This window comes from Mesoplodon bidens (genome assembly GCF_964165515.1).
Source record: "Mesoplodon bidens genome assembly, chromosome: 1".
Lineage (NCBI taxonomy): Eukaryota > Metazoa > Chordata > Mammalia > Artiodactyla > Ziphiidae > Mesoplodon > Mesoplodon bidens.
In genome coordinates, this window is record NC_138176.1 from 170267459 (window position 1) to 170289520 (window position 22062).

The window sequence follows — 22062 nt, forward strand, 5'->3', positions numbered from 1 at the left end:
GGCCTTATCACTCTCCACCCCAGCTGGGGCTCTGCGGCCCTGCCTCCTGGAAGAGGCCTTCCTGGGTGACAGCTAGAGCTCTCCAGGGCTGGCCTAACTGTGCTGGGGGCTGGGCTAAGATTTGCTCAGGGAACTCAAAGGGAATAACAATGGCAGAAAGCGGAAGTGGGGTTGGCAGCCAGGATGCTAGGTGCAAAGTCCTCTTGAGAAGCTGACACTCACAGCCCCAGTGACCATCTGTCCCAGCCCACTGAGAGCACTGACCATCTAGCCCCTTCACTGGGCATTCACTGTACCCGCTTTGCATGGTCACCTATCCTGCATGGACGCTGTGTCTCCCTAACTATTCTGTGAGTTCTATGGCAGAGATCCAACAACAGCCCGCCCTTTGGACCTGGTTGTAGAGCTGATGACTGAAACACATCCACTGGGTGATGGGCCGAACCAGGATGCCAGGGTTCTGTCCTCTGGACCACTCACAATCGGCAGGGCCACCTCTGACTTTTGGCTAGCTCGAGTTCCCAGCAGCTTCGTCTGGGCTCTCTCCTCAACAGCAATGATGCCCTGAGCTTTTGCAGGCCAATGGGCATGGGTTTCATTTTGTTTTGCAATTCTGATCTCTTGGTATGGCTTCCTGGAAGATATGTTAAGAGGGATTCTGAAGTATCAATATAGTTTAATGAGAAAGTGCTGACATCCGCTAGCAATGCATGCCTTGGGCACAGGATAGGCAAGGGCAGTATATGTTCCATATCTTTGCCTCTTCTGTGATAATACTGTGCTTTCCAAAACGCTTTACCAGGTGTTATTACTTCTTTGGTTCCTACTCCTCCCTACCCCTCCCCTGGAAAAACCTGGAAGGTTTTATTGTCCCATTTAATGCATAGGGAAACTGAGGGTCCAAAAGGTTTGTGTCTTGTCACGATTGAATGTGGAACTGGGACTGAAGCCTGGGTCTCCTGCTTCCCAGGCCTGTGCTCCTTCCTCTGCACTGAAGCGAGTGGCAGTACAGGCCAGGACATGGACTTGCTCACAGTACATACCGGGCCCTGGGGGATGAACCTGTGCCCACAAGCCCGTGGCTGTACTCCTTCCACATCAGTCTTTTCACTCCCCTTCCTGCCTGGCAGCCCTGAAACCACAGGACTCCTGGTGGGCATGGCGGCCCATGCACCCCACTTGCTTGCAGGAGGGGAATGGGGAAGGGAGAAACTCATCTACCTGCAGAGCCCCAGGGTCTCTTGGAGGAACTGAGCCAGTTGCATGTGTAGCATTTGAGCAGCTGCAGAACACTCTCAAGAAGCAGGGCTACGGGAAGGGTCTGAATTTAATCATGCTGGGCCGGAGAAGGCCGGCTTACTTGGTGTGCAGCACAGGGAAGGGGTGGGGCTGGGGTTTCCTGAGCTTGAGCCAGGGGAAGCAGGCTTCACAAACAGCAGCAGGGTCCAAGTTTAATAAACAGAGGAGCCTCAGCTCTAAAAATATGAGGTGAGTTGCCAAGAGCAGCATCCCCTGCTCACAGACTTTCATGGGGCTGTTGCTGGCGGCTCTTGTACCAGAAGTGGGTGGTGGGAGATTTTCTGTCTTTCTGCTTGGTCAGGTGTCTTCTGCAGGTCCCCACCAGCCTGAGAAGCCAGGGCTGGTTATCTGGGATTGCTAATCTCTGGCTGTGATTCGCACAGCGGGGAGGCCCCCCTCAGGAACCTCCGTCTCCCCATCCCCCTGCCAAGGTGCCTCTGTGCCTGGGGCTCAGCTCCTGACCTCCCAATTGCCTTCCGTCCTTCCTCCCTGGGCCCAGCCCTTCCTCTTGCAGGGGTCTCCTGACGGCCACTTGGACACCTCCCCCAAGCCTGCCCTCCCTGTCTGTGGCCTGGAGCGAGGCAGAGGGCCAAGGCTGTACTACGACTTCCCCTGCTGGGTGCACACCATTGTGTGACAGGCCTAGGCTGGCCCGGATGCCCCTTGCAGCACAGCTGTTCTGAGCTCTGGGTGATATGGGGCTGAGAGCTGGGTGGGGATGGCCTGGGTTACTTGCAGGAATGTTCTGCTCTCGGGAAACTGTGGGGGAGGGGACCCTAGGGAGAAAAGAAGAGATGGGAGGCCTCGGATATAGGATTTCTCTTGGTTTTAGGGAGACTTTGTAGCTGAATCCCAACCCCCCACCCCCGTTTAGAAAGCCTCATCCTTTAAGACATGGATGCAAATGCCTTGTCCAGAACCTTCCATGGCTCCTGGCTCTGACATCCTAGCATTCTATCACATTCTAGAGTGTCAACTCTCTGTTATGTGTCCATTTCCCCCACTAACTGCAGGCTCCTTGAGGGCAGAGCTGTGTCCAACTCATTTCTGACTTCCTGGCCTCTAGCACAGGCCTGGCACATATTTGGTGCTGAATGAATGAATGAATGAATGAATAACTCTTACTTGCCCTGTCCAACAGGAAGGCTGGTCCTGTGCCAGTGAGAGCTTGCTTGAACCAGGCAGGTACTTGTAGGTGGGAACAAGAGGATGGCGTGTGGGTCTGCCGGGCATCTCTGGACAGATGTATGCCCCCCTATTAAACCACGGTGACCTTTCCTGGAACCTCGAGATGGCTGGTCTGAGGCTTCTCAGGGCTCTGGCTGGTCTAGAAGACGCTGGAGTGATCCTACTTCCTCAACACTCAGCCAGTGAAATCTGCCCAATAGCAGACAAGGTCCCTCCTCTGGTCACCTCTGGCTTGGGGGCACTCATGACCCCAGAGGGTTCACTGTCCAGAAGTAACAGCCTGGTCAGTGGCAGCAAACCTTCAAGGGTCCAGCACTCCTCGGAGACAAATGCCAATCATGGAGGGGCACTGGCTGTAGGGCCCTGGCTTAGCTGAGCCAGGAGGGAGTGGAGGGGACACTTGGGAAAGTATTGGGACTGGCCCCTGGGGCCTGCCCCAGACAGAATGTGATGGGGAGGATATGTAGATACAGAGCCCTGCTCTGGGCTCTGAATGCTGCCAAGGGTCTAGACTATACCTGCAGCTCCCTGGACCCACCCCGGATTATTGCTTGCTCTTAGGCCTTTGTTCAGGTTGATGCCCAGTTCCAGAATATGCTTTCCCCCTTTGCTGTGCTAACTGTGACTGACTGACAAGACAGCCCAGGTGTCACCTGCCCCGGGAAGCCTTCCCCTAGGCCTTCTCAGTGCCCCATCTGCACCTTGGCCCTGCACAGGGATGTCCTCATAGCCTCCCTTACTCAGCTGCACTTCATCGTGGCAGGACCCGCACTGCCTTCATCTCTGTATCTCTGGGGCCTGGCACATAGAGGGTATTCAGGGGACACTGGCTGAATGAATAAATGAATAAATGAACAAATATGATCCAGTGCTAAGTTCTCAACAATGCCCCTGTGGTCCCTGTAGTTCTTCACTGTGGTGTCGCCGACAAAAATCAAATAAAAGTGATCTTTTCCCATCATGAAGCAGGAAAAAAATGGAAAGGATGGATACTTTTTGACTTAAAAGTTTTCTCCTTTAAATGTTTTTCCAGCTGGTACCTGATGCTGTTTGTCTGTATTATTATAGTACAGCCCAGGAACCATATACACACATATACATGTACCCCATTCCTGATCTTGGTCATCCTGAAGTTGTTTCCTTGGAGCAGAGTTGGTGATGACCAAGATGAGGAAGGTAGACAAAGGGAGACTGCGTTTCTCACCACCCAACTTCCCACACTCTTACCAGGGAGCTGGAACAGGCCAAGACCTGCTTCAAGGACAGCCAGAATGTCAGGGGCCCGCGTGTGAGAAGGCAGTGCTCACAGGTCTCCATCAGGCTAGGGTGGATCTCTAAGGAGAGTTTGGTCAACAGATGAAGCTTCTGGCCATGGGGACTAGTCCCAGGTTCTGCAGGGACTGCTTGGGGAGTGGCCCACCATTCGGGGCGGCTAAATGTGGCTAGGGTGATTTCACATTTCTCTAATTCTCATTTCTTCTGGGGACCAAAAGGAAACCAGATGTTGCCTCCCGAACTCAGGGTCTTAGAATATTATGGGTCTCACCATCTGCCTCCCTGGAAAACTCTAGGACTATGGGTTATAGAGAAGGGTGGGGAGTGGGGGTAAGAGTGGTGTGTTCACTAGCCTAGGTCAGGATGAAAAAGAGCAGCATGGCAGATGCTATGAGTTGCCCACCTCTTCTTCACTAACAGAGCCCTGCTTTTATTTGAGGCAGTGTTATACGTGGCCCCCAAGTAATTAACCAAAGGGCAGAGGTGGCTTGCATAGCTCTTTTTTTTTTGTCATTTCCTGCCTTGAACTCTGACATGATGGCTGGAGCTATAGCAGCCATCTTGCAACCATGAAGGAAAGGCCACAAAACATTAGCTCTGACATCACTGAGCATGAAATCAACATTCGTAATTCTCTCTGGAATTGTTGTTATGTGAGAAAAATGCATTCTCATTTATTTATGAATCCATAGTTAAGTTTCTGTTACTTGTAGTCAAACACATCTGTAAATGCTATTGGAGAGATGACCAAGAAGATGATTCACTCTGAAGCTAGGTGCAGGTAGGGAGGGATTATGTCAAAACTGAGTCCCTCCATGTCACCACAATAAATGATACCCCTACCTATCCTCCTCTCAGTTAGTTACATGTGCCCTGTAAATGTGTCTCCATTTGGCCCACTGGGTATGACTGGCTGAAGTGATTAGTATTATCCTGGGCTTTTCAGACTGTGGAATTGACCCAATTCCACCATCCTCCCCAGAGTCACTCCAGATAAAAAGCCCCACCCAGGCCTGCTCTGATCCCACAGTCCACAGTGCCACTGCCAAAGGAGAGGGGTCCAACAGAGTCACCTTTTGGGGGTAGAAGGATAGAGCTGAGGCCTCATTTACAATCAGGGTCCCTAGGGTAGACAGATTATACAAATGTCCCCAATCCTTACACCTCCCTGTATGTATACTCTTTGCAATGTGACTTTGCAGTTCCTTCCTTCAAAAGAAAGAGTTTATTTCCCCATATTTTGAACCTGGGCTGGCCTTGTGACTTGCTTTGGCAAACAGAATGTGGCAGAAATAACCCTGTTCCAGTTCCAAGCCTGGGCCTTGAGAGGCCTTGCATGCTTCTGCTCTTTCCCCCAGACCTTTTCTGGCTCCATGAGAACCAGCACTGACCAGCCTTCTGAAAGGGGAGAGACAGGTGGCCCAGTTGCCCTGTTATCCCAACTGATGGGCAGCCAACCCCCAAAAGAACAGCCGTCTAATTGACATACAGCTGCCCATGCACACATTTGGGAGCCCAGCTGACAGCAGAAGAACCACCCAGCTAAGACTGGTCTCAACTGCCAGCCTGCAGAATTGGAGCTAAGTCAATGGTTGTTTTATGCCTCTCTGTTTGGTTTATAATGCAGGGTTATTGTGGCGATAGATAGCTGATACAATCCTCCACCTTGTGGTTTACCAAGTGCTTCCACAGACAAGAGCTAACTCAATTCCCCAAACACCACCTATGAAGGAGATATTATCTCTCTTTCTCATATGACAAAACCAGTATTCAGAGAGGTTCTGACTTGCTCACAATCATGAAGCCAGCTTACAGTAGACATCGTCATCCCCCAGCTCATCACCCCACACAGCGGCGTCACCATCCAGCCCTGCAGGCCCCGCCTCCTTCTGCAACTTTGTGGACTCTGCACATTGCCCTGGGCAGTGGCCCCACCCATTCACGCATCAGACTGGACCACGGATATCAGCCCTTTCCGACCCTGATGTGTTGCCACAGCGTGTCACACCAACGTGATGCAGGGGAAGAGGCCAGAGGGCACCTTTTCCCATTTGGCACAGAGGCCCCACAGGTACATGGCGCAGCTTGGCAGGCGGAGTGGGGGCTGGCCAGGCCCTGAGGTTCAGGCTCAGTCTGTACCATCCCATAGAGCTGCACTGAGCAAGCAAACACGGCTAAATAGAGGCTGAGTGGCTGCAGAGGTGGGTGAACCGACACCCTAGCTTGGCACACACTGGCCTTCCATAAATACTCATAGACTGATGGACTCAAGGTGCAATAAAGGAGTTGTGGAGGACTCATCGGCGCGTGGCATTCCACTCCCACCCATCTCGTCCCTGTCACACAGAAGGTGGAGCTGCCCCTCCCCCACCCCTCTCCCCAAGGCCATCCCCCATCACTCACCGACAGGGTAGGGGTGCCCTCGTCCTCCACGGTGACCACCAGGTGGTAGAAGCTCTGGCGCTCACGGTCGGGTGGTGCAGGCCGCGTGGCAATCTCGCCACTGATGCGGTCCATGCGGAAGGTCATGTCCTCATTGCCCCCAGTGATGTAGTAGGACAGGATGCTGTTGATCCCGATGTCACGGTCAGTGGCTCTCACCTGGACCACAGCGGTACCCCCGCCCACATTCTGGGGGGAGAGCAGGAAAGCGGTCATTCCGGATTCAAGGCCTTTGGGGCAAAGTCTAGCTCCTGTTCCTGAGAGCCCAAGGGCTGCATCTGGACCTCTAGAAAGCTCTGCTCTGACTACCCTGGGGCAACGATGAGGAAGATAAAGATGACGGGGGCGAACATTCTGTGGGTATCTACTACACGCCGGGGGGCCTGAGTTAACTCATCAAATCCTCTCTATAATGCTACAGATTAGGTCAACCCCATTTACAGATGAGAAAACTGAGGTGCCAGGAAGGGATGTGTGCAAATCACACAGCCAGTCAGTGGGAGAGCCAGGGTCTGAATTGACGGAGGCCTTCATGAATGTCCAACCGGGCATGATACCCAGCAGTGCCTGGGCAAAAATTCTCCTGACATGACTCAATCTTATTGAGTAATAAATGAGCTGTTTTTACAGATATTGGAAACAAACTTATGGTTGCCAAAGGGGAAATGTGGGGGGAATGGAGAAATCAGGAACTTGGGATTAACATGTACACACTACTATATATAAGCTAGATAATCAACAAGGACCTACTGTATAGCACAGGTTCTCAATATTCTGTGGTAACCTATATAAGAAACTGAAAAAGAACGAATACATGTATAAATGAATCACTTTGCTGTACATCTGAAACTAACACAACGTTGTAAATCAACTATACTCCAATACCATTTTTTAAAAATGAGCTGTTTTATTTAAAAGCAGCTCTCCCAGGGTAAACCTCAGTTTCCTGTTGATGGTGAAAGGCCACTTTCTTCTTCCCCTCTCCTTTCCATCCAAACCACAAAAAGTTACCACATTCCAGGACTTGGCCTAGGTGTCAGGGATAGAATCATGAATGAGTAAGCCACGTCCCCATCCCTGTGATCTGAGAAACTATGGGTCAGGCAGATATTTATGCGTTTTTTTTTCCTTTTGGCCACACCACGTGGGATCTTAGTTTCCCGACCAGGGACTGAACCTGCGCCCCCTGCAGTGGAAGCATGGAGTCTTGACCACTGGACCGCCAGGGAAGTCCCCAGGCAGATATTTAAACAGGTGCTTCACGGTCGGCTCACACCCACTGTCCACTCCAGACGTCCAGCTCTATGGGCACCAGAGCCACCCTTACCTCGTTGACGCTGACATTGTATCCAAAGGGGCTCTCGATCACCGGGGGGTTGTCATTGACATCCAGGATGGTCACCTGCAGGATGTGGTCCTTCTTCCGTGGAGGGGTGCCACGGTCGGATGCCACAACCTGTGAGGAGGGGGATGACTGGAGTCAGGGCTAAAAGGATCAGGAATATGGAGTCCAAATGGGCTGCCTGCTCAGTGGGCGGGGTGGGGCGGGGGTGGATTGAGAGGCCAGAGAGACTTGCTGGCCCATCCCTGCCCCCTGCCCCTTGGGGTTTCCCCAAGGCTTTCGCCTTCTGCCCCATGCTGCAAACAACCGTTGCCCAATACTTGTCTGTTTGGTAACTGTCCTTTGCAATCTGACTCCGACGTGCACGGTCTTTACCTCCCCATCCTGCCCCTGACTGTGACCCTGGGCCTGCAACCAGACCCAGGGCTCCTGCCTTTAGCTTCAAGGCCTCTGTTCCATGCACTCTGACCTGGTCTCTGGCAAATAGAAGAACAGTCTCAAATAATCTTTTTGGCAATGAGCTGGAGTCCTAACCATAGCCTGAGCCTGCCCCTAGGAGCCCTGATGTTTCCTGGAGGCCTGCAGAAAGTGTTCTAGAGCTCAGATGCCTGCACAAGCATGGCCCTGGGGTCCCCAGAGACCCCTCAGGAAACATGGTAGCCTCAGCAATTCAGCAATAGTGGTGGCCTTCGTTATTCCTCACCTCAGCAGAGGAAGCCAGGTTTTTCTGCCCACTGCACAAGAGGGGAAACTGAGGCCCAGACAGAGTAAACAACTTGCCCAAGGTCACACTATGTCTGTGGAGGAGTCGGCTCTATCAGCTGCCAGGCTTTCTCTCCTGGCTCCGGCAGCAGGCACAGACACCTCTGCTGTTTCCTGCTCTAGGTCCAGGAACCCCTTCCAGGATGCCATTTCCAGGTCAGCCTCACTCACGCTCTTGGTCCTAAGGGGTGCTGCCTGCCCACGGCACTTGGTGACAACAGGAAGCTGACAGCCAGGGCGTGCTGATGGGCTGAGCTCTCTTGGGATGGAAGGCAGTTGGCGCTCACCTTGAGGATGTAGTGGTCTAGCTCTTCTCTGTCCAGGGGTCTGGCCACAAACACTTCGCCAATGGAGTCGTTGGTGGTGATGATCTCAAAGGCCCCGGCAATGTTGCCAGAGACCAGGGAGAAGATCACCTGTAAGGGAAGAGAGAGGATGAGGGGCGAGGGGTGAAGAAGTGGGGAGGACAAGCAGCTGGCCAGGCCAAGGAGCACTCTCCCGCCCACCTGAGCCCTCCGCTTAGCCTGGGAGATTGAGAAGAATGTGTTTTATTCAGAAGTGGTTACATCCTTCAAAGTGGGGGTGGCAGGTCCACAGAGCGGGTGCAGGGCCTATGACAGGCTAGGGGTGGGGGGGGATGTGAGCATACTGGCCTGGGGCCAGGTGCGAGTCCCACCACATGGGATTTCCCAGGGCGGGGAAGCACTGAGCCCCCCTGCGAGGAGCAGGCATGGCCCTGGTGTCACATGGGCTCTGTTCGGCTCTCACAGCAACCCTGTCAAAGGGAGCTGTTCTCTTCAGCTCAGAGAGGAGGTTCAGGAACAAGAAGTCACTGGCAAGGTCACACAGCTTGCAAGTGCCCAAGAGAGCAAGGATTTGAGCCCGTAGGCTTCCAACTCCAGAGGCAGCATCTCTCGGCCCCCTAGAGGTGTGCAAGCATTTAAAAACCAGTGGAAACCTCCTGAAACACACCTCAATTTGTAGGACAGATCAAAGTGGTGTGACGAGTGGTGTGTTCTGTCACCCCTCTTCCTTGTGCTCAGGGGGTGGGTGCCCAAACCTGCAGTGGTGGGGAGCACTTCTTGCCAGGGGACAGGGAGGGGGGCCTGAGAAGCAGGGGGAGGAGTGTCATCTCTTGGGGCCCTGGGTCCTCGTGGGGAGGGCTGGCCCAGGGCTGGCACACAGGGGTGAGATGCTGTGTGGTTTGTGGATGAGGTGACCAAGGAGTCACGGGGGAAATTAAACCCCCTCTGTGTTCAGCTTGCCACGGGGACTGAGCCGTGGCCAGCCTTGGGCCTCGTGTTCCCTGGACACAGGCAGGGACAGCTTGCACAGCTCTGTCTCCTTCCCTGGACCACGGACGGCGGTGAGGGCAGGGCGGACCTGCTCGGGGCCCGGCAGAGCCTGGATGACCCTGCTTCCTGCTCAGGGAGGGGATGGCTTTGGTGGTCCCCTCCGGCTGAGGGGCTGTGGGAGCCCCTACTGACAGGGCAGATCTGGACTATTTCACTTGGTGCCCACCTGCCCGTTGCTGCCGGCGTCGGGGTCCTGGGCCTTGACAATAGCCACACGTTGGCCCACGGGGCAGTCCTCGGGCACACTGACGGCCGAGTCGGACGTGAAGTCGAACCGGGGGCTGTTGTCATTCTCGTCCAGCACAGTGATGTAGACCTGGGTGTGAACATGGCCATAGACCTCCCACCTTCTTCCCCTCCCTGACCCCAAACACAGGGTCCCATCGTGGGCCCAGTGGGGACTGGACCTCCAATCAGTTCCAGAAGGTCAGCAAGCTTTCAGAGCCTGCCTAGGCCAACCCTGACTTTACACAGAGGCCCTGAGTGCATTTCTTCTGAAAGTCTGGTGGGGGAGGGCTGCACATGCTCAAATGCTGGGGCCTGGCGGGGGGACTCAGAGGTGGTGAGGCCTTGGAAAACCGGAAGGCACGGGCCCTGGCTAAAGGAAATGGAGGCTACTCGGCTCCAGATCCGTGAGGGTGTGTCAGCCTGGCACTGGCAGAACTTCCTGTTTTTCAAAAGGAACTAGGAATCCAGATTTTTATGTGGAATTAGGTGCGATAGTAAAAAGAAATTTTTTTGTGTGAGCCAGCTAAAACACATCTGGCAACCAGATATTGCCCAAAGGCCTCTTCACTTGCACCTTTAGATTAGAGGGAAGGAAACAGGGCTCAGGAGCAGGAGAGGGGTCACAAAGCGGCTTGGTGGTCCCAGTGGGGAGAGGACAGATGGGGAAGAGAGGGGAATTTCCAACTACCAGATAAAAACAGGGAACATGCAAGTTGCACGCAAAAAGCACATTGTTTTGTGTCTGCAGCTCAGGCTTCTCCTGCGGGGTTTGAATAGCAAGCCTGGAGAGAAGGCCTGGCTGGGGGTGCAGCTTCCAGCTCATGGATGGCCATGGGCCACGCAGCCAGCATCGTAGGTACCCCTCGGGTTCACTGATGAGGGGACTGCAGTGTGGGGGGAGGGGAGGAGGCTCAGGTTCTAGCAATCCCAAGCCAGGCCTTCTCCCACCACCCTGCTCCAGGCCAGATCCCATCCTCTCCTTCCCCAGGCCTGGGGCTCCGGGGCTCCCAGGCCTACCTGCCTCCTGGTGTGCACAGGACTCCGTGGGGAGCCTGTGGAACCTCTCACCACGATTCAGAGAAGATTCCACTTCATCCTCCCTCCTTCCTAATCAGGACTATCCCCTTCTCAGTTCTAGCCACACTTCCATATATCAGGCAGCTGTCAGAACTGTAGGCGATAAACCCAGGCTTCACAGCAGGACCAACCTTAACACTTACTAGCTGTGTGATTTGGCAAAAGTTATTCAACCTCTCTGATTTTCCATTTCCTCAGATGAAAGTAGGAACGAGAACACCTACAGAATCAGGATGCTGGAAGGAATAAATGAGCCAACAAGTGTGGTCCTTGTCCTGCTTCTGGCCTGGCAGACAGGCAGGATCTCACCTGCCAAGACGCTGCCCACCCATCATAAATTTTGGTCAGAGAGTTCTGTGGAGTCCCGGAACCCCAGTCTGCTCACCCGTGAAATGGGCATAATAATGTCTACCACCCTGTTCTCAGGGAGAAAACAAACAAGCCCCCTGCAATCTGATCCCTCCCAAACTCTCTCACTCTGGTCAAGGCCTTGTTGGGACTCCATATGCTTCCTCCCACCACAGGGCCTCTGCACCTGCTGTTCCCTCTGCCTGAAATGCTCTTCCTTCTCTACTGTGTAAACTCCTATGATTTCTGAGGAGCTCAGCTTGAGTCACTTCCTCCGGGAAGCCCTCCTTGATTTCCCTGACGTCTCGTTATCCACTCTCTCGTGGCATATATTTATTGGTGTGGTAATTTGATCAGTGTCTTTCCCCTACTCTATCTTATGCCTGTGAAGGCAGAAGCCACGTCTGATTTTGGTTTCCCATTGTAGGTACCCTGAGCCCAACCCAGAGCCTGGCACACAGTAGGTGCTCCCTCCATGTTTGCTACTCGGATGAGGTGATCCCAGCAGTGGGGAGTCTGCATCAGTGAGTGAGTTAGGAAGGCAGGTACCAAGATCTACGGGAATGAGCTATGGGCCTGTGTCCCCACCCAGGGTCTCAGGGCCCAAATCTCCCTCCCTGATCCCTCAAAAGCCCGGGGGTGTTACTCAGAGCTCCTACGGCTCTGAGCAACCCCCCAGCCACCCTCACCCAGCCTACCCCTTCTGCTGCCTCCCCACCCCTCTCAGGGCCACGGGGGCTGCTGGCGCTGAGGAGCAGTCAGGTGTAGGTGAGCTGTGGTTTGGGGGTTCCGGCCTCGCAGAGGAAATGCTGGTGCCTTTAAAAGGCCCCTCAGCTTGCCTCCACCCTGGCACCTCCAACAAGTTTGGGACTGACAGGGCTGGTGTATCTGGGGCAGTGGCCCCTGGGAGCCTCTGAGAGGAAGCCAGGGCAGAACAAAGCGGGGTGGGTCCTGCTTCCTGGAAGAGGGTGAAGGGACTGTGGCAATACAGGGGCCCACAGAGGCGTGTGTGTTCTGAAACGCCCTCGCCAGCCCCAGCATAGGAAGTAGCTGCCTGGTCCACGAGGGGCTTCGGCAGCCTCGGGAGGGACAGCCCTACTGCTCACCAGGCTCTACCTGGCCTCAACCCCCCTGACTCCGCACAACAGGGGCGAGGGGAGACTGGGCCCATTTTATGGATGAGGCTGCTGAGGCTTGTGGGAGGGCTCCATTTAACCCCGCTGAGTCTTAGATCCTCTGGTGGGGAAGACCAGGAGCCTCACCATGAGCTGTGGGACACAGGGCACCTGCCCACCATCTGCCACCTGAGGGCTCTGCTCACTGGCTGCCCTCAGGGACCTGGGGGGTCGAGGGGAGCTGTGTGGGCTCACTGCTGCCTGTTGCCTCACTCACCCCAGGCTCGCCCCGTGGATGGAGGGGCCTTTTGGGTACGGCAAAGCCACAACCAGGGCCACTGGAGCCGGCACCTTGAGGGAGCCACGGGGCACAGAATGCCAAGCAGCTGCCATTTGGCTCTTAGCTTGGACACCAGGTTGGTCTGTCCCTTTAGGCTAAGGTGACAAGGACTCAGCAGGGGTGAAAACGTGGCTGTAACCAAGGCTGATGATGAGCTGGACACCCATGTGGTCTACAGATGGCCTCAGACCTGTCTGGCTGGGGCCCAAGCCAAATTGATTGTTAAATGTTCTCATGATCACTGCAGGATTCCACCCCACGACCTGCCCCTGGGGCCCACCTTCATATCCACCCCTAGCTTGAGGTCACCAATTCTCTACCCTTCTAGGAGTCTTGTCTGCACCTCTGACCTCAGCAGTCACCCTCCCCGAAGTTCACAAGGGCTTTGTGCCTTTACTCAGAGCCCTCAAGGGCAGTGACTCCCACCATATGCCCACTGCTGCCCTTGTCCACACTCCCCTGGCTGTGGCGCCCCACTTCACATGACTACTGTAACGTACTCCTTACACTGACCCCGAGAGAGGGAAGGGGTCCCCCGTACAGACCCCGCTCCCATCATCCCTCCCAGTCTACAAAGGCTTCCTATCTGCCATCTCCATCACATCCTCTGAGGAAGGCAGGGCAGTTGGTATGATACCCACTTTAGGCCCGAGGAAAGGAAGCACAGAGAGGCTGAGCAATTAGCCTTGTCACACCGCCGCTGAGGAGCAGAACTGGGATGAGGCTTCAGTGTTCCCTCCACTGTATGGTCCACACACTCCGTGTTAGTGCGGTGCCCACCCCAGGACCCACTGGGGGCGCTCGACAGGACAAGGAGGGCAGAGGGGACAGAGCTGGATGTGGAGTTCGTGCTCGGGAGGGGCCTGGGCTCAGGTGTGAGAGTGGATGGGCGGCGGAGTTTGGGAGGGGTCTGAGCAGGGACCAGCTGCAGTCCTGTCCATGTGACCCTCTCCCCCAGGAGAGGCAGAAGGCCCAGCGCCACGCAGGGCCCAAGCCAGCACTGGCCACAGGCAACCCACAGGGGAGGGCACGAGTCCGTGGGCTACTCACCTTCTGTAGGCAGAGGCGGCAGGAGGTGGCCAAGGGAGAGAAAAGGCAAAGATGCAGGTGGTTAGCAGTCCCAGCTCTTCCAGCCCCACTCCAAGCAGTGGTCTGTGGAGGATGCCACCCCTCTCCCCACCTGAGGTCTCAGCCCTGCCCAGGCTGCCCGGGAAGGTGTGGCATGGCCGGCTACAGTGTCATCCCTGGGCTACCTAAACCCTCACCCACTGCCTGCCTGCATGTTGGGTGGCTGGTGAAGATGTCAGTTTGGGGGGACTTGGAGCGGTGACAGGCTGTACCCGTGGGGCTCTCGGCCGGGGATCCACTCACCACAGTGGAGTCCACCTTGGGGCCTCCGTCGTCTGCCACCACCGTCAAGGTGTAGAAGTCACCTTTCTCCCGGTCCACCAGGCCCTTGACGGTGATCACACCCTGCAGGGAGGGGGTCAGATGGGCAGTGACATGGTATCCCAAGCAGTCCTGTGCCCTGGCCAAACTAGACTCCTTGCCAACCCGGGACATTCTGTCCACTTTCCCACCTTCACATTACTCCCTCTGCTGGCATAACTTCTCCGTGAAGCTCTGTCCACTGAAATCCTACTTCTCTCTCAATCCCACTCGGATATTACCTCTTCCATGCAGGCTTCCCGCTTCCCCAGCCAGGTACGATCACTCTCTTTATTTGGGCCCCAGAGGCGCTCCATTACACCTCTACTGTAGATCTTTTCATATCTTCCCTTGTGATGCTCTGATCTGCATCCTTGATTATTCCCACTTCTCCTCCTAGCCTGAGAGCTCTTTGAGGGCTGCGAAGGGCCTTGTTCATCTCTGTGTCCCCAGCATGACCCGGAACAAGGCATGGCACATTGTAGCAATTATTACCATGCTTATTTTCAAAGAAGGGATTCTGAGAGAAAACACACTAACGCAAAGATGCAGGAGTAAGATCCAGGCAGTAGATAAGACATCGCTGCACCAGACACCTAACTAAGACTAGCTACTGCAGTGAAGCGTGAAATTTATATCTGAGCCACGGTACAAAGGGAAACACGATGACTTGCACAGCTTTCATTATCTAGTAACAAGGAGACAGCAAGTTGCCTGTGTATAAACTTTACCTTATCCCTGCATATTAAAGGGATGTATTACGGGGATGTTTATCTTTATGACAAAGAAGAGCGCTGGGCATATAGAAGGAGCTCAATAAACGCTGGTTAGCTTTACAGGAATTGAGCTTCCTGCCCTCAGAGAGAACCCTTGCTGTGCTTGAACCTTGCTGTGCCATCCCTCACCGTGATGGCATCTATCCGGAAGAGGGCTTTGGCCTGGGCGCTGGTGTAGGCATCAAAGCGGTAGGTGATCTGGTTGATGTTGTCAATGGAGTAGGCCTGGACCCGCACGATCTCGGTGCCCAGTGCCAGGTTCTCCAAGATGGCAGCCTCATAGGAGGCATTGGAGAATTGCACAGCTTCGTCCGGCTCGTTGAGCAGAGTGATGTAGACACTGCAGAAGCCCTGGTTGAAGGGGGGTGCCTGGTCGGTGGCGGACACGTTCATCAGGTAGCTGGTCTTGGTCTCGTAGTCCAGGTAATCCACGGTGATGATAAGCCCCGTGCTCTCATCAATCTCGAACTTGCCCTCCGCGCCAGACAGGATGCGGTAGTTCACCAGGCCACCATCCCCTACAGGAGGGCACAAGAGGCTGTGCAGTCCCAGGTGGGGGTGGGCTGCCTTGTGGCTTTACAAGCTGCCCCAGCATGACCACTGCTGTCCCAGAGGGACAGGGTGAGCGGCCTTGGCTCACCTACCCAGTGTGCACCCCCCACCAGACTCTGGGTCCGATTGTCCCAAGAGAAACTGCCGAGGACGGGATCAAGGTCAAGGACGGCAAGGCCCAGCGCACACGGTTGACACCTTCTGGGGCCTGGCCTTGAGATGAGAGATATGCCAGAGCAGGTTGGTTCTGCTCCTGGAGCCGTAAAATTCAAGCTCAAGCACCTCCCTTGGGTATCTGGACAAGGAGAGGGTGGGGAAATTAGGGATCCCTTGTAGTGGAGGCTTTGATTTAGAAAGCGTTAGACCGGGGCAGCATCCTCACAAGTGGCTAAGCCTTCATTTGGTCCCTATATAGCCAAAGGGTTCCAGTGCCAGGGTCACCTTTCTCTGTTCTCCCCACTCCCTCCACCCCCAATTCCTGTGCCTTGGAATACATGCTTCAACCAGGAGCTAGAGTTGGGATTCCTTAGCTGAAGTCCACATACTTCAAAGAGAATGATTATAAAATCACTCAGGAAATCCCAGACTTCCTTGAAATTATTTACAAAACTCTGGGCATGCATTCTTTCTGGGAAGGGATCCATAGCTTTCACTAGTGACCCAGAAAATGCCTTGAACCATTAGCCCCCAGCAATGTATGTGATCTGAGATGTATAAAGGTGCCACTTATTAAGGAAGAACAATCACTCGGGAGTTTTCAGGCCTATTTCTCCCTCTACTCCATCCCTTGCTCCAGGTGAGCTGGGGATGCTGACAGGGGCTGGGTTGGGAGCCACCAGAGCAGCTGACATGAAAGAAGGGCAGGAGCTGGGAAATTAGAAGCACAGGAAGGAGGTTTTCTCTGGCTGTATCCCTGGCCTGGGGCACAGGCTCAGACAGCCAGGCCCTGTGAAGAGGGCCACAGTGACCTGGCCATCTTTCTCCTTCCTTTTGTGCTGCTAACGGTAGTCACCTCTAGGGCTCGGGGTCTTTGGCGAGGTCCGGGCTGCCTTCAGGGATGGCCACAGCCCTGTAGAACAGGACGCTGCCTCTTGTGAAATGTGTGTGTGCCAGGCCCTGGGCTGTGCTGGCTGGAGGAGCAGGCTTCAACCAGCTTTTGGACAAGTCCTTTATCCCTCCCAGCCCTGCCTAGCCCTTAGCCAAAGGTTAGCCAGGAGCTGCCAGGTTCTGGGACGACAAATCCGGACTTCCCAAGCTTGTGACCTCTCCTCTCTCTGCAACTCCCCTTGACTCCCATCCTCCTGGGACTGGGAATCTGGTGGGGATGCCACCAAAACTGTCCCACGAGCCCCTCCCCCCCTGGGAGCCACTCAATGGGGGAGCCCGAGGCATCCCAAGGATGACAGGCCCCGCGAGAGAAGGAGGCATGAGCCGGGGCAGGTCACTCTGGGGAATGGACTCCCCGGCTTCCTCCTGCCAGCCTCACCAGTGTCTCGGTCTGTGGCTCGGACGACGATGACCGACGTGCCGATGCCCGTCGTCTCGCGAAGCCCCAGGCGGCTGTACTGCTGCTGCGTGAACACTGGGGCCTCGTCGTTGACATCCTCCACGTACACTATCACCTGCAGGAGCCGGGTCAGGGTTGGGTGGGGGGGGCTGGGCAAGCCCAGGGCTGCGCCCACCCGAGCCTGTGTGTCTGGTCACTGCTCTCCTGGGCCAGCTGTGAGCTCCCTACGGAGGGCCTAGGGCTGTCTGGTTGGTCACCGTGTTCCCCCACCCTGCACAGTACCTGGCGCATGGCAGGTGCTTAAATATCATGTTAGAGAACAAACTTTGTCTTGCTCTTGGCTCCTGTGGGAACCTGTGGCTAATTAGTGAAACTTGGGCCATCCAACTTCTCAGCTATGAAACGGTAACATCAATTTAACAGTTCACGCCCTGTGCCACTCCTAGGATGGTTATGAAGACAAAATGAGCCAGGGCCTTGCAAAAGTGCCTGAAAAGTTTAAAGGGACCCCATTCAACTATCAAGATACATCTGGGAGAACAGGAATGAAAACGTTAAGTATGGTGGTAGCAGAGGATGTTGGTGCTCAGACTACTCTAGATTCTCCTGTGCTTTCTCTGGTGCTCTCACTGCCAGCGGCCAGAACTGTGGTTCTTTGTTGGGGACTAACCCCAGCCCCCGCTGCTGCCGGAGCCAGAGACACCCAGAGAGCCGGAGGTGCCTGGGAATTACGTCCCACACTGGCTAAGGCAGCCCTTAGCCACTGACTGACGGGGCAGCTGAGATGACTCTCTCCAGAGCTCCCTGTGGGACTGAGTCACAGTTTCCTGTGTTCCACTTTGCTGGCTGCCTTTTCTTCCTGGTCCCAAGCCCCTTCCAGCTTTTCCTGGGAACACTTCCTATACTTCCCACTCATCACTTTCACACCAATCCTTGTCTCAGGATTTGCTTCTGCAGACCCTGCCCAAGACAGTGGCTATGTCTGAATTGTGGAATTATGCATAATTTTCATCACTGCTTATTTACATTTTCTAATTTCCCTTTAATGAACATATGTCTTACATAACAACAACAAAAAAAGCAGTTCAAAAGATGTTTATGGAGAGAGTTGTTATAGCTAGAGATCAGCACCCCACCCTTCTTTTTGTGCACCTCCATCCCCCCCCGCCACACACAGGAGCACGGGAGGGTCTGGTCCAGGTATGGGCAGGACCAGGGCTATGTCTAGCAGGATCAGTGTGGTGGGGAGGGGAGTTATAGGCAGAGACCAGAGAGTGGTGGCACTCAAGGAGGCCCAGGGCTTCTGCCTCTTTTCCCAGATGAGGGAACAGAGGCCCAAAGATGGGGAGGGACTTGCCCAAGGCCTCATGGTCACCGAGAGCTGGAAAGAGAGTGGGGCTTCTCCTGGTTCCGGGTCTAGCAACCTTACCACTCTTTGCTATATCCTGGGGATGAGCTGGCCCCAAAACAGGAGAGATACACTACTTCCAGTCTAAAAGAGCCAGGGCCAGCAGGAACTGGTCAGCAGAGCAGGTGGGGAGCCAATGAGGTAGGGGCAATGACATGTGGCATGGATTTCACATGTGTGGTCACCAGCACCAATGGCGGCGCAAGGCCCCATCTGAGAGCACACATATTTGGTTTCTGATCTGATCACTGCCTCTCAGATCAGCCCCAGCTTCTCTTGCAGGGTTAGCTGGGAATTAGCTGGACAGAAGGGAAGGGGCTTCTGTTGGTATAAGTGGAAATGGTGCCCTGACCAGTGGAGAACTGTGAGGTGAGTGGGGTGGCAGAGCCAGTGGGGAGGAGAAGTTTATGGGGGTTAAGGTTTCTCTATTTCCCTGCTCTTGGGGCCCGTGTAGCCCTGCTATGTCATCAAATTTTCATGTCCAGACACCCAGAACCCACTATGCAAACTAGCGTGCCTACTTCAGAGCACAGCTGCTCACAAGCCAGAACCTTCTAAGTCTGGCTTCACCAAGAACTTGGCTGGGGAGATCCTGGGTGGGGTGGGTGGGTGTGGGGGGGATTTACATGGATGAATTTCAGGAACTCTCCTGCTGTAAACAGAAGCTGCCCATCCATCTTTTCAAACTGTGAACCTTCCCCTTCCCAAGTCTGCTTGTCCAAATGGCCTTGACTCCAAGGGTTGTGGGGAAAACACAGGGCTAGTCTGACAGTGCAATAAACAGAGGGAGGTGGCATGGAGCCTGGGTGTGGTCCTCCATGAGACTGGCTGCATGCCACTGTCCTCTAACCGGTTTCAGCCTTGTTTTTAGCAGCAGAGACAGGAGGTAAAATGGTATGTGGTTTGCAAACCTGAGAGACACAGATGTACAGGAAACAGCCAGGTCTGCCAAGTTCTTGCTGAGCAGGAAGGCTCAGCGACTGAGCTACCGGGTTCCCTGGGTTCCCAGCCCCACTCTCTGTCCAATGCTGTGCCACCCAAAGGGGACGAGGCAGGAGATGTGTGTGCGTGTGCACATGCGCAGTGCGCACGTGAGGCCCTAGTCTCTACGAGGACCATTTCACTTCACACTCCCTGGCCCCTCATCTGTGCTGTCCTGGTCTCTGAAGCAGGAACAGGAGAATATGGATTGTCCCTACAAGCCAGGTCTGCTGCTGCTGGGAAAATGAGTCCAGGGAGTTCCTATACTGTCTTCAGGAAGGTCCCCAGCTTTCCCAGGGCTCAGGGGTGTGGGAGCTGGGTACTGTAAGGGCCATCAAGTTCTGGCCCTAGGGCCAGCAACCAAATTCCCACCTTAAAAATGACTCTTTGGGGATAAGGCAGCAGTGGTCTCTGTGCTCTGGAACCTTCCGTGAGGCAGCATATTACTGTGGTTAAGAGAACAGCCCTGAGCTGACTGCCTGGGTGTGAAGCCTGGCTCTGTCTACCCTTACTGCCATGGGACCCTAAACACATTGGCCAAGCCCTCCTTGCCTCAGTCTCCTCATCTATAAAATGGGTATAATAACAGTGCCTACCTCATGGGGTTTTTATGAGGCTTAAATGAGTTCAATAAGTAATTCACATGCTGATTTGATATCTCGCAGTCATGCAGGTGAGTGTGGCTGTGTGGGGCTGCCCTGGTGCACATTCGGGTAACTGTCTCACCCTAAGTCACCAGGGCCCTGGAATCAAGCAGTCCCAAGGTATAAATACCTGAGGGATCTGACCCCCTCAGCCATCTCCATCTGGGAAGATCTCACTTAGAGGGGCAGCCTAAAAGGACCCAAGTTTCCCTTCCCATCTCCTCCTGGGGCAGAGCTGCGGGGGCAACATCAGAAGATGGGCCAAGGCTGAGTCACTCGCTCCCCAGCACCTCCTTCGTGATGGTGACCCGAGGCAGGCTTCTGTTCACTGTTTCCAGCCAGAGGGAAACAGCGGGGCGGAGATGGGGTGATAAGAGGAGCTGATTCAGCCCCACTCAGTTCTGGGTAAAAGTCCCTGCTTGCTCCCCACCCCATCTTTTCCCATCTTCCTCCTACTCTTCACCTCTAGGGTCTGACTCACTTTCCATCTGGTTAAGGGGAAGGGGCTGTGAGCTGCTGAGTGTGCAGTGGGGGCAGGATGGGGGTGACTTGAAGGTTATCTCATTCATCTCAGTCATCCCCTTGTTACAGGGCAGGAGAGTACATCAACCAGCCCAGCCAGCGGAATATCTGGGTGCATATTTTTGACCATTCAGGAAGATTAAGGTCGATTTGATTTTAGCTCCATAGGGGAGAGGCCTGAGGTGAGTGAGGGTGGGCAGAAAGGAATATATCTGATGGGGCAGTTGGGAGTGCTGACTGGAATATCTGGGGGACACTTCCAGTGGAAAGAATACCGAACTTGGACTCAACGACCTGGGCTCAAGTCCTGGTTCTATCACGAGTGACTTTTCTGTGCCTCAGGCTCCTCATTTGTAAAATGAAGCTGGCAACATCTACAGCTCCAAGATCACGTATGTGAGATTTCCTTGGCCCACCCTAAAGAGTCGTGTGGATGCAGAGGGTTAGTATAGTCAGGACACCTCATCCTTTAGGATAGACATCAGTATCACTGATCCCTTTCTACATCTGGAGAAACTGAGGCTTAGAGCAAAATGACACGTCCAAGATCCCAGGCTCCCCCACCGTACCTGAGCTCCAGGTGTCATTTGGCACCTAAACTAGAGGTGGCCCTGCCCCCACCGGGTCCCAACTGGTGGCCAACTCTGGCCCACCTGAGGCCTTGGCCCAGCCCTGAGGTCAGCGCTGAACAGGAAACAGGGCTTCACCGAGAGCTGTCCCAGTGCGCATCGCCCCCACCCACACGCCAAGCCCGAGCGCCCCCGGCCTCACCCTGACGGAGCTCCGCATCGGGCCCAGGTCATTGTTGTAGGCCTCCACTATAAGAACGTGGGATGAGTTCCGCTCCCGGTCTAGGGGCCGGGGCCCTCGCATTAGGAGCCCATTGCTGACATGGATCCGGAAGTTGTTGCCATGGTTACCTGCGTGGAGGGATAGATGATAGGCATGGGCTCTGCCCTGGAGTACGATGCTCGTGGGATTGTGGTGGTGGTGGGAGGGAAGCTGGGGAGCCCAGACCCACAGAATGCAGACCCTGCCCCGAGGTCTTAGGAGCTTGGCTGAAGCCTGAAGTGGCAAAGAAGTCTCTGCCTGATGCTGCCCTGGCCTAGCAGGATTTGAGGGAGAGGGCAGAAGCTCACTCTGTGACCCCTATGGTAGGCGTGCAGGTCCCCTGAGACCCCCATACCCAGCGGTGTCAGTAGATTCAATATTTCAGAGGACTCTGGGGCATTACAAAGAAAGGAACTCAAATCAAATTCTCTGTTGGGGGTTTAGTGGGGACGCTCCCATTTCCTCATCTTGTGGATGGTGATATTCCTTTGGGATCCACCCACCTCCACTCTCAGTCCGTGTGCTTTGCATAGGGGTGATTTCACCCGATTCCAGAAGTGAGCAGATCAGCACATTTTAGTCTCTGGCCACAGTGATTGGTTCAGGCATGGTCCCGTGATTCCATTGGTCTAGTGAGACTCA

At 54.6% G+C, this 22062-nt stretch overlaps 1 protein-coding gene across 2 annotated transcripts in view; it reads right to left on the reverse strand.

Moving 5' to 3' along the window:
• Positions 1-7668, reverse strand: part of LOC308614999 (cadherin-23) — a 72811-nt gene extending 65143 nt beyond the window's left edge. For both annotated transcript variants that reach the window (XM_081229886.1, XM_081229885.1), the window contains exons 1-2: positions 7532-7668; positions 6166-6393 (exon numbers count right to left, since the gene is read on the reverse strand). In XM_081229886.1, the coding sequence (XP_081086012.1) occupies positions 6166-6291 (126 nt within the window). In that variant the 5' untranslated portion in view covers positions 6292-6393; positions 7532-7668. The remainder of the gene's footprint in view (positions 1-6165; positions 6394-7531) is intronic.
• Between the last annotated feature and the right edge of the window lie 14394 nt (positions 7669-22062).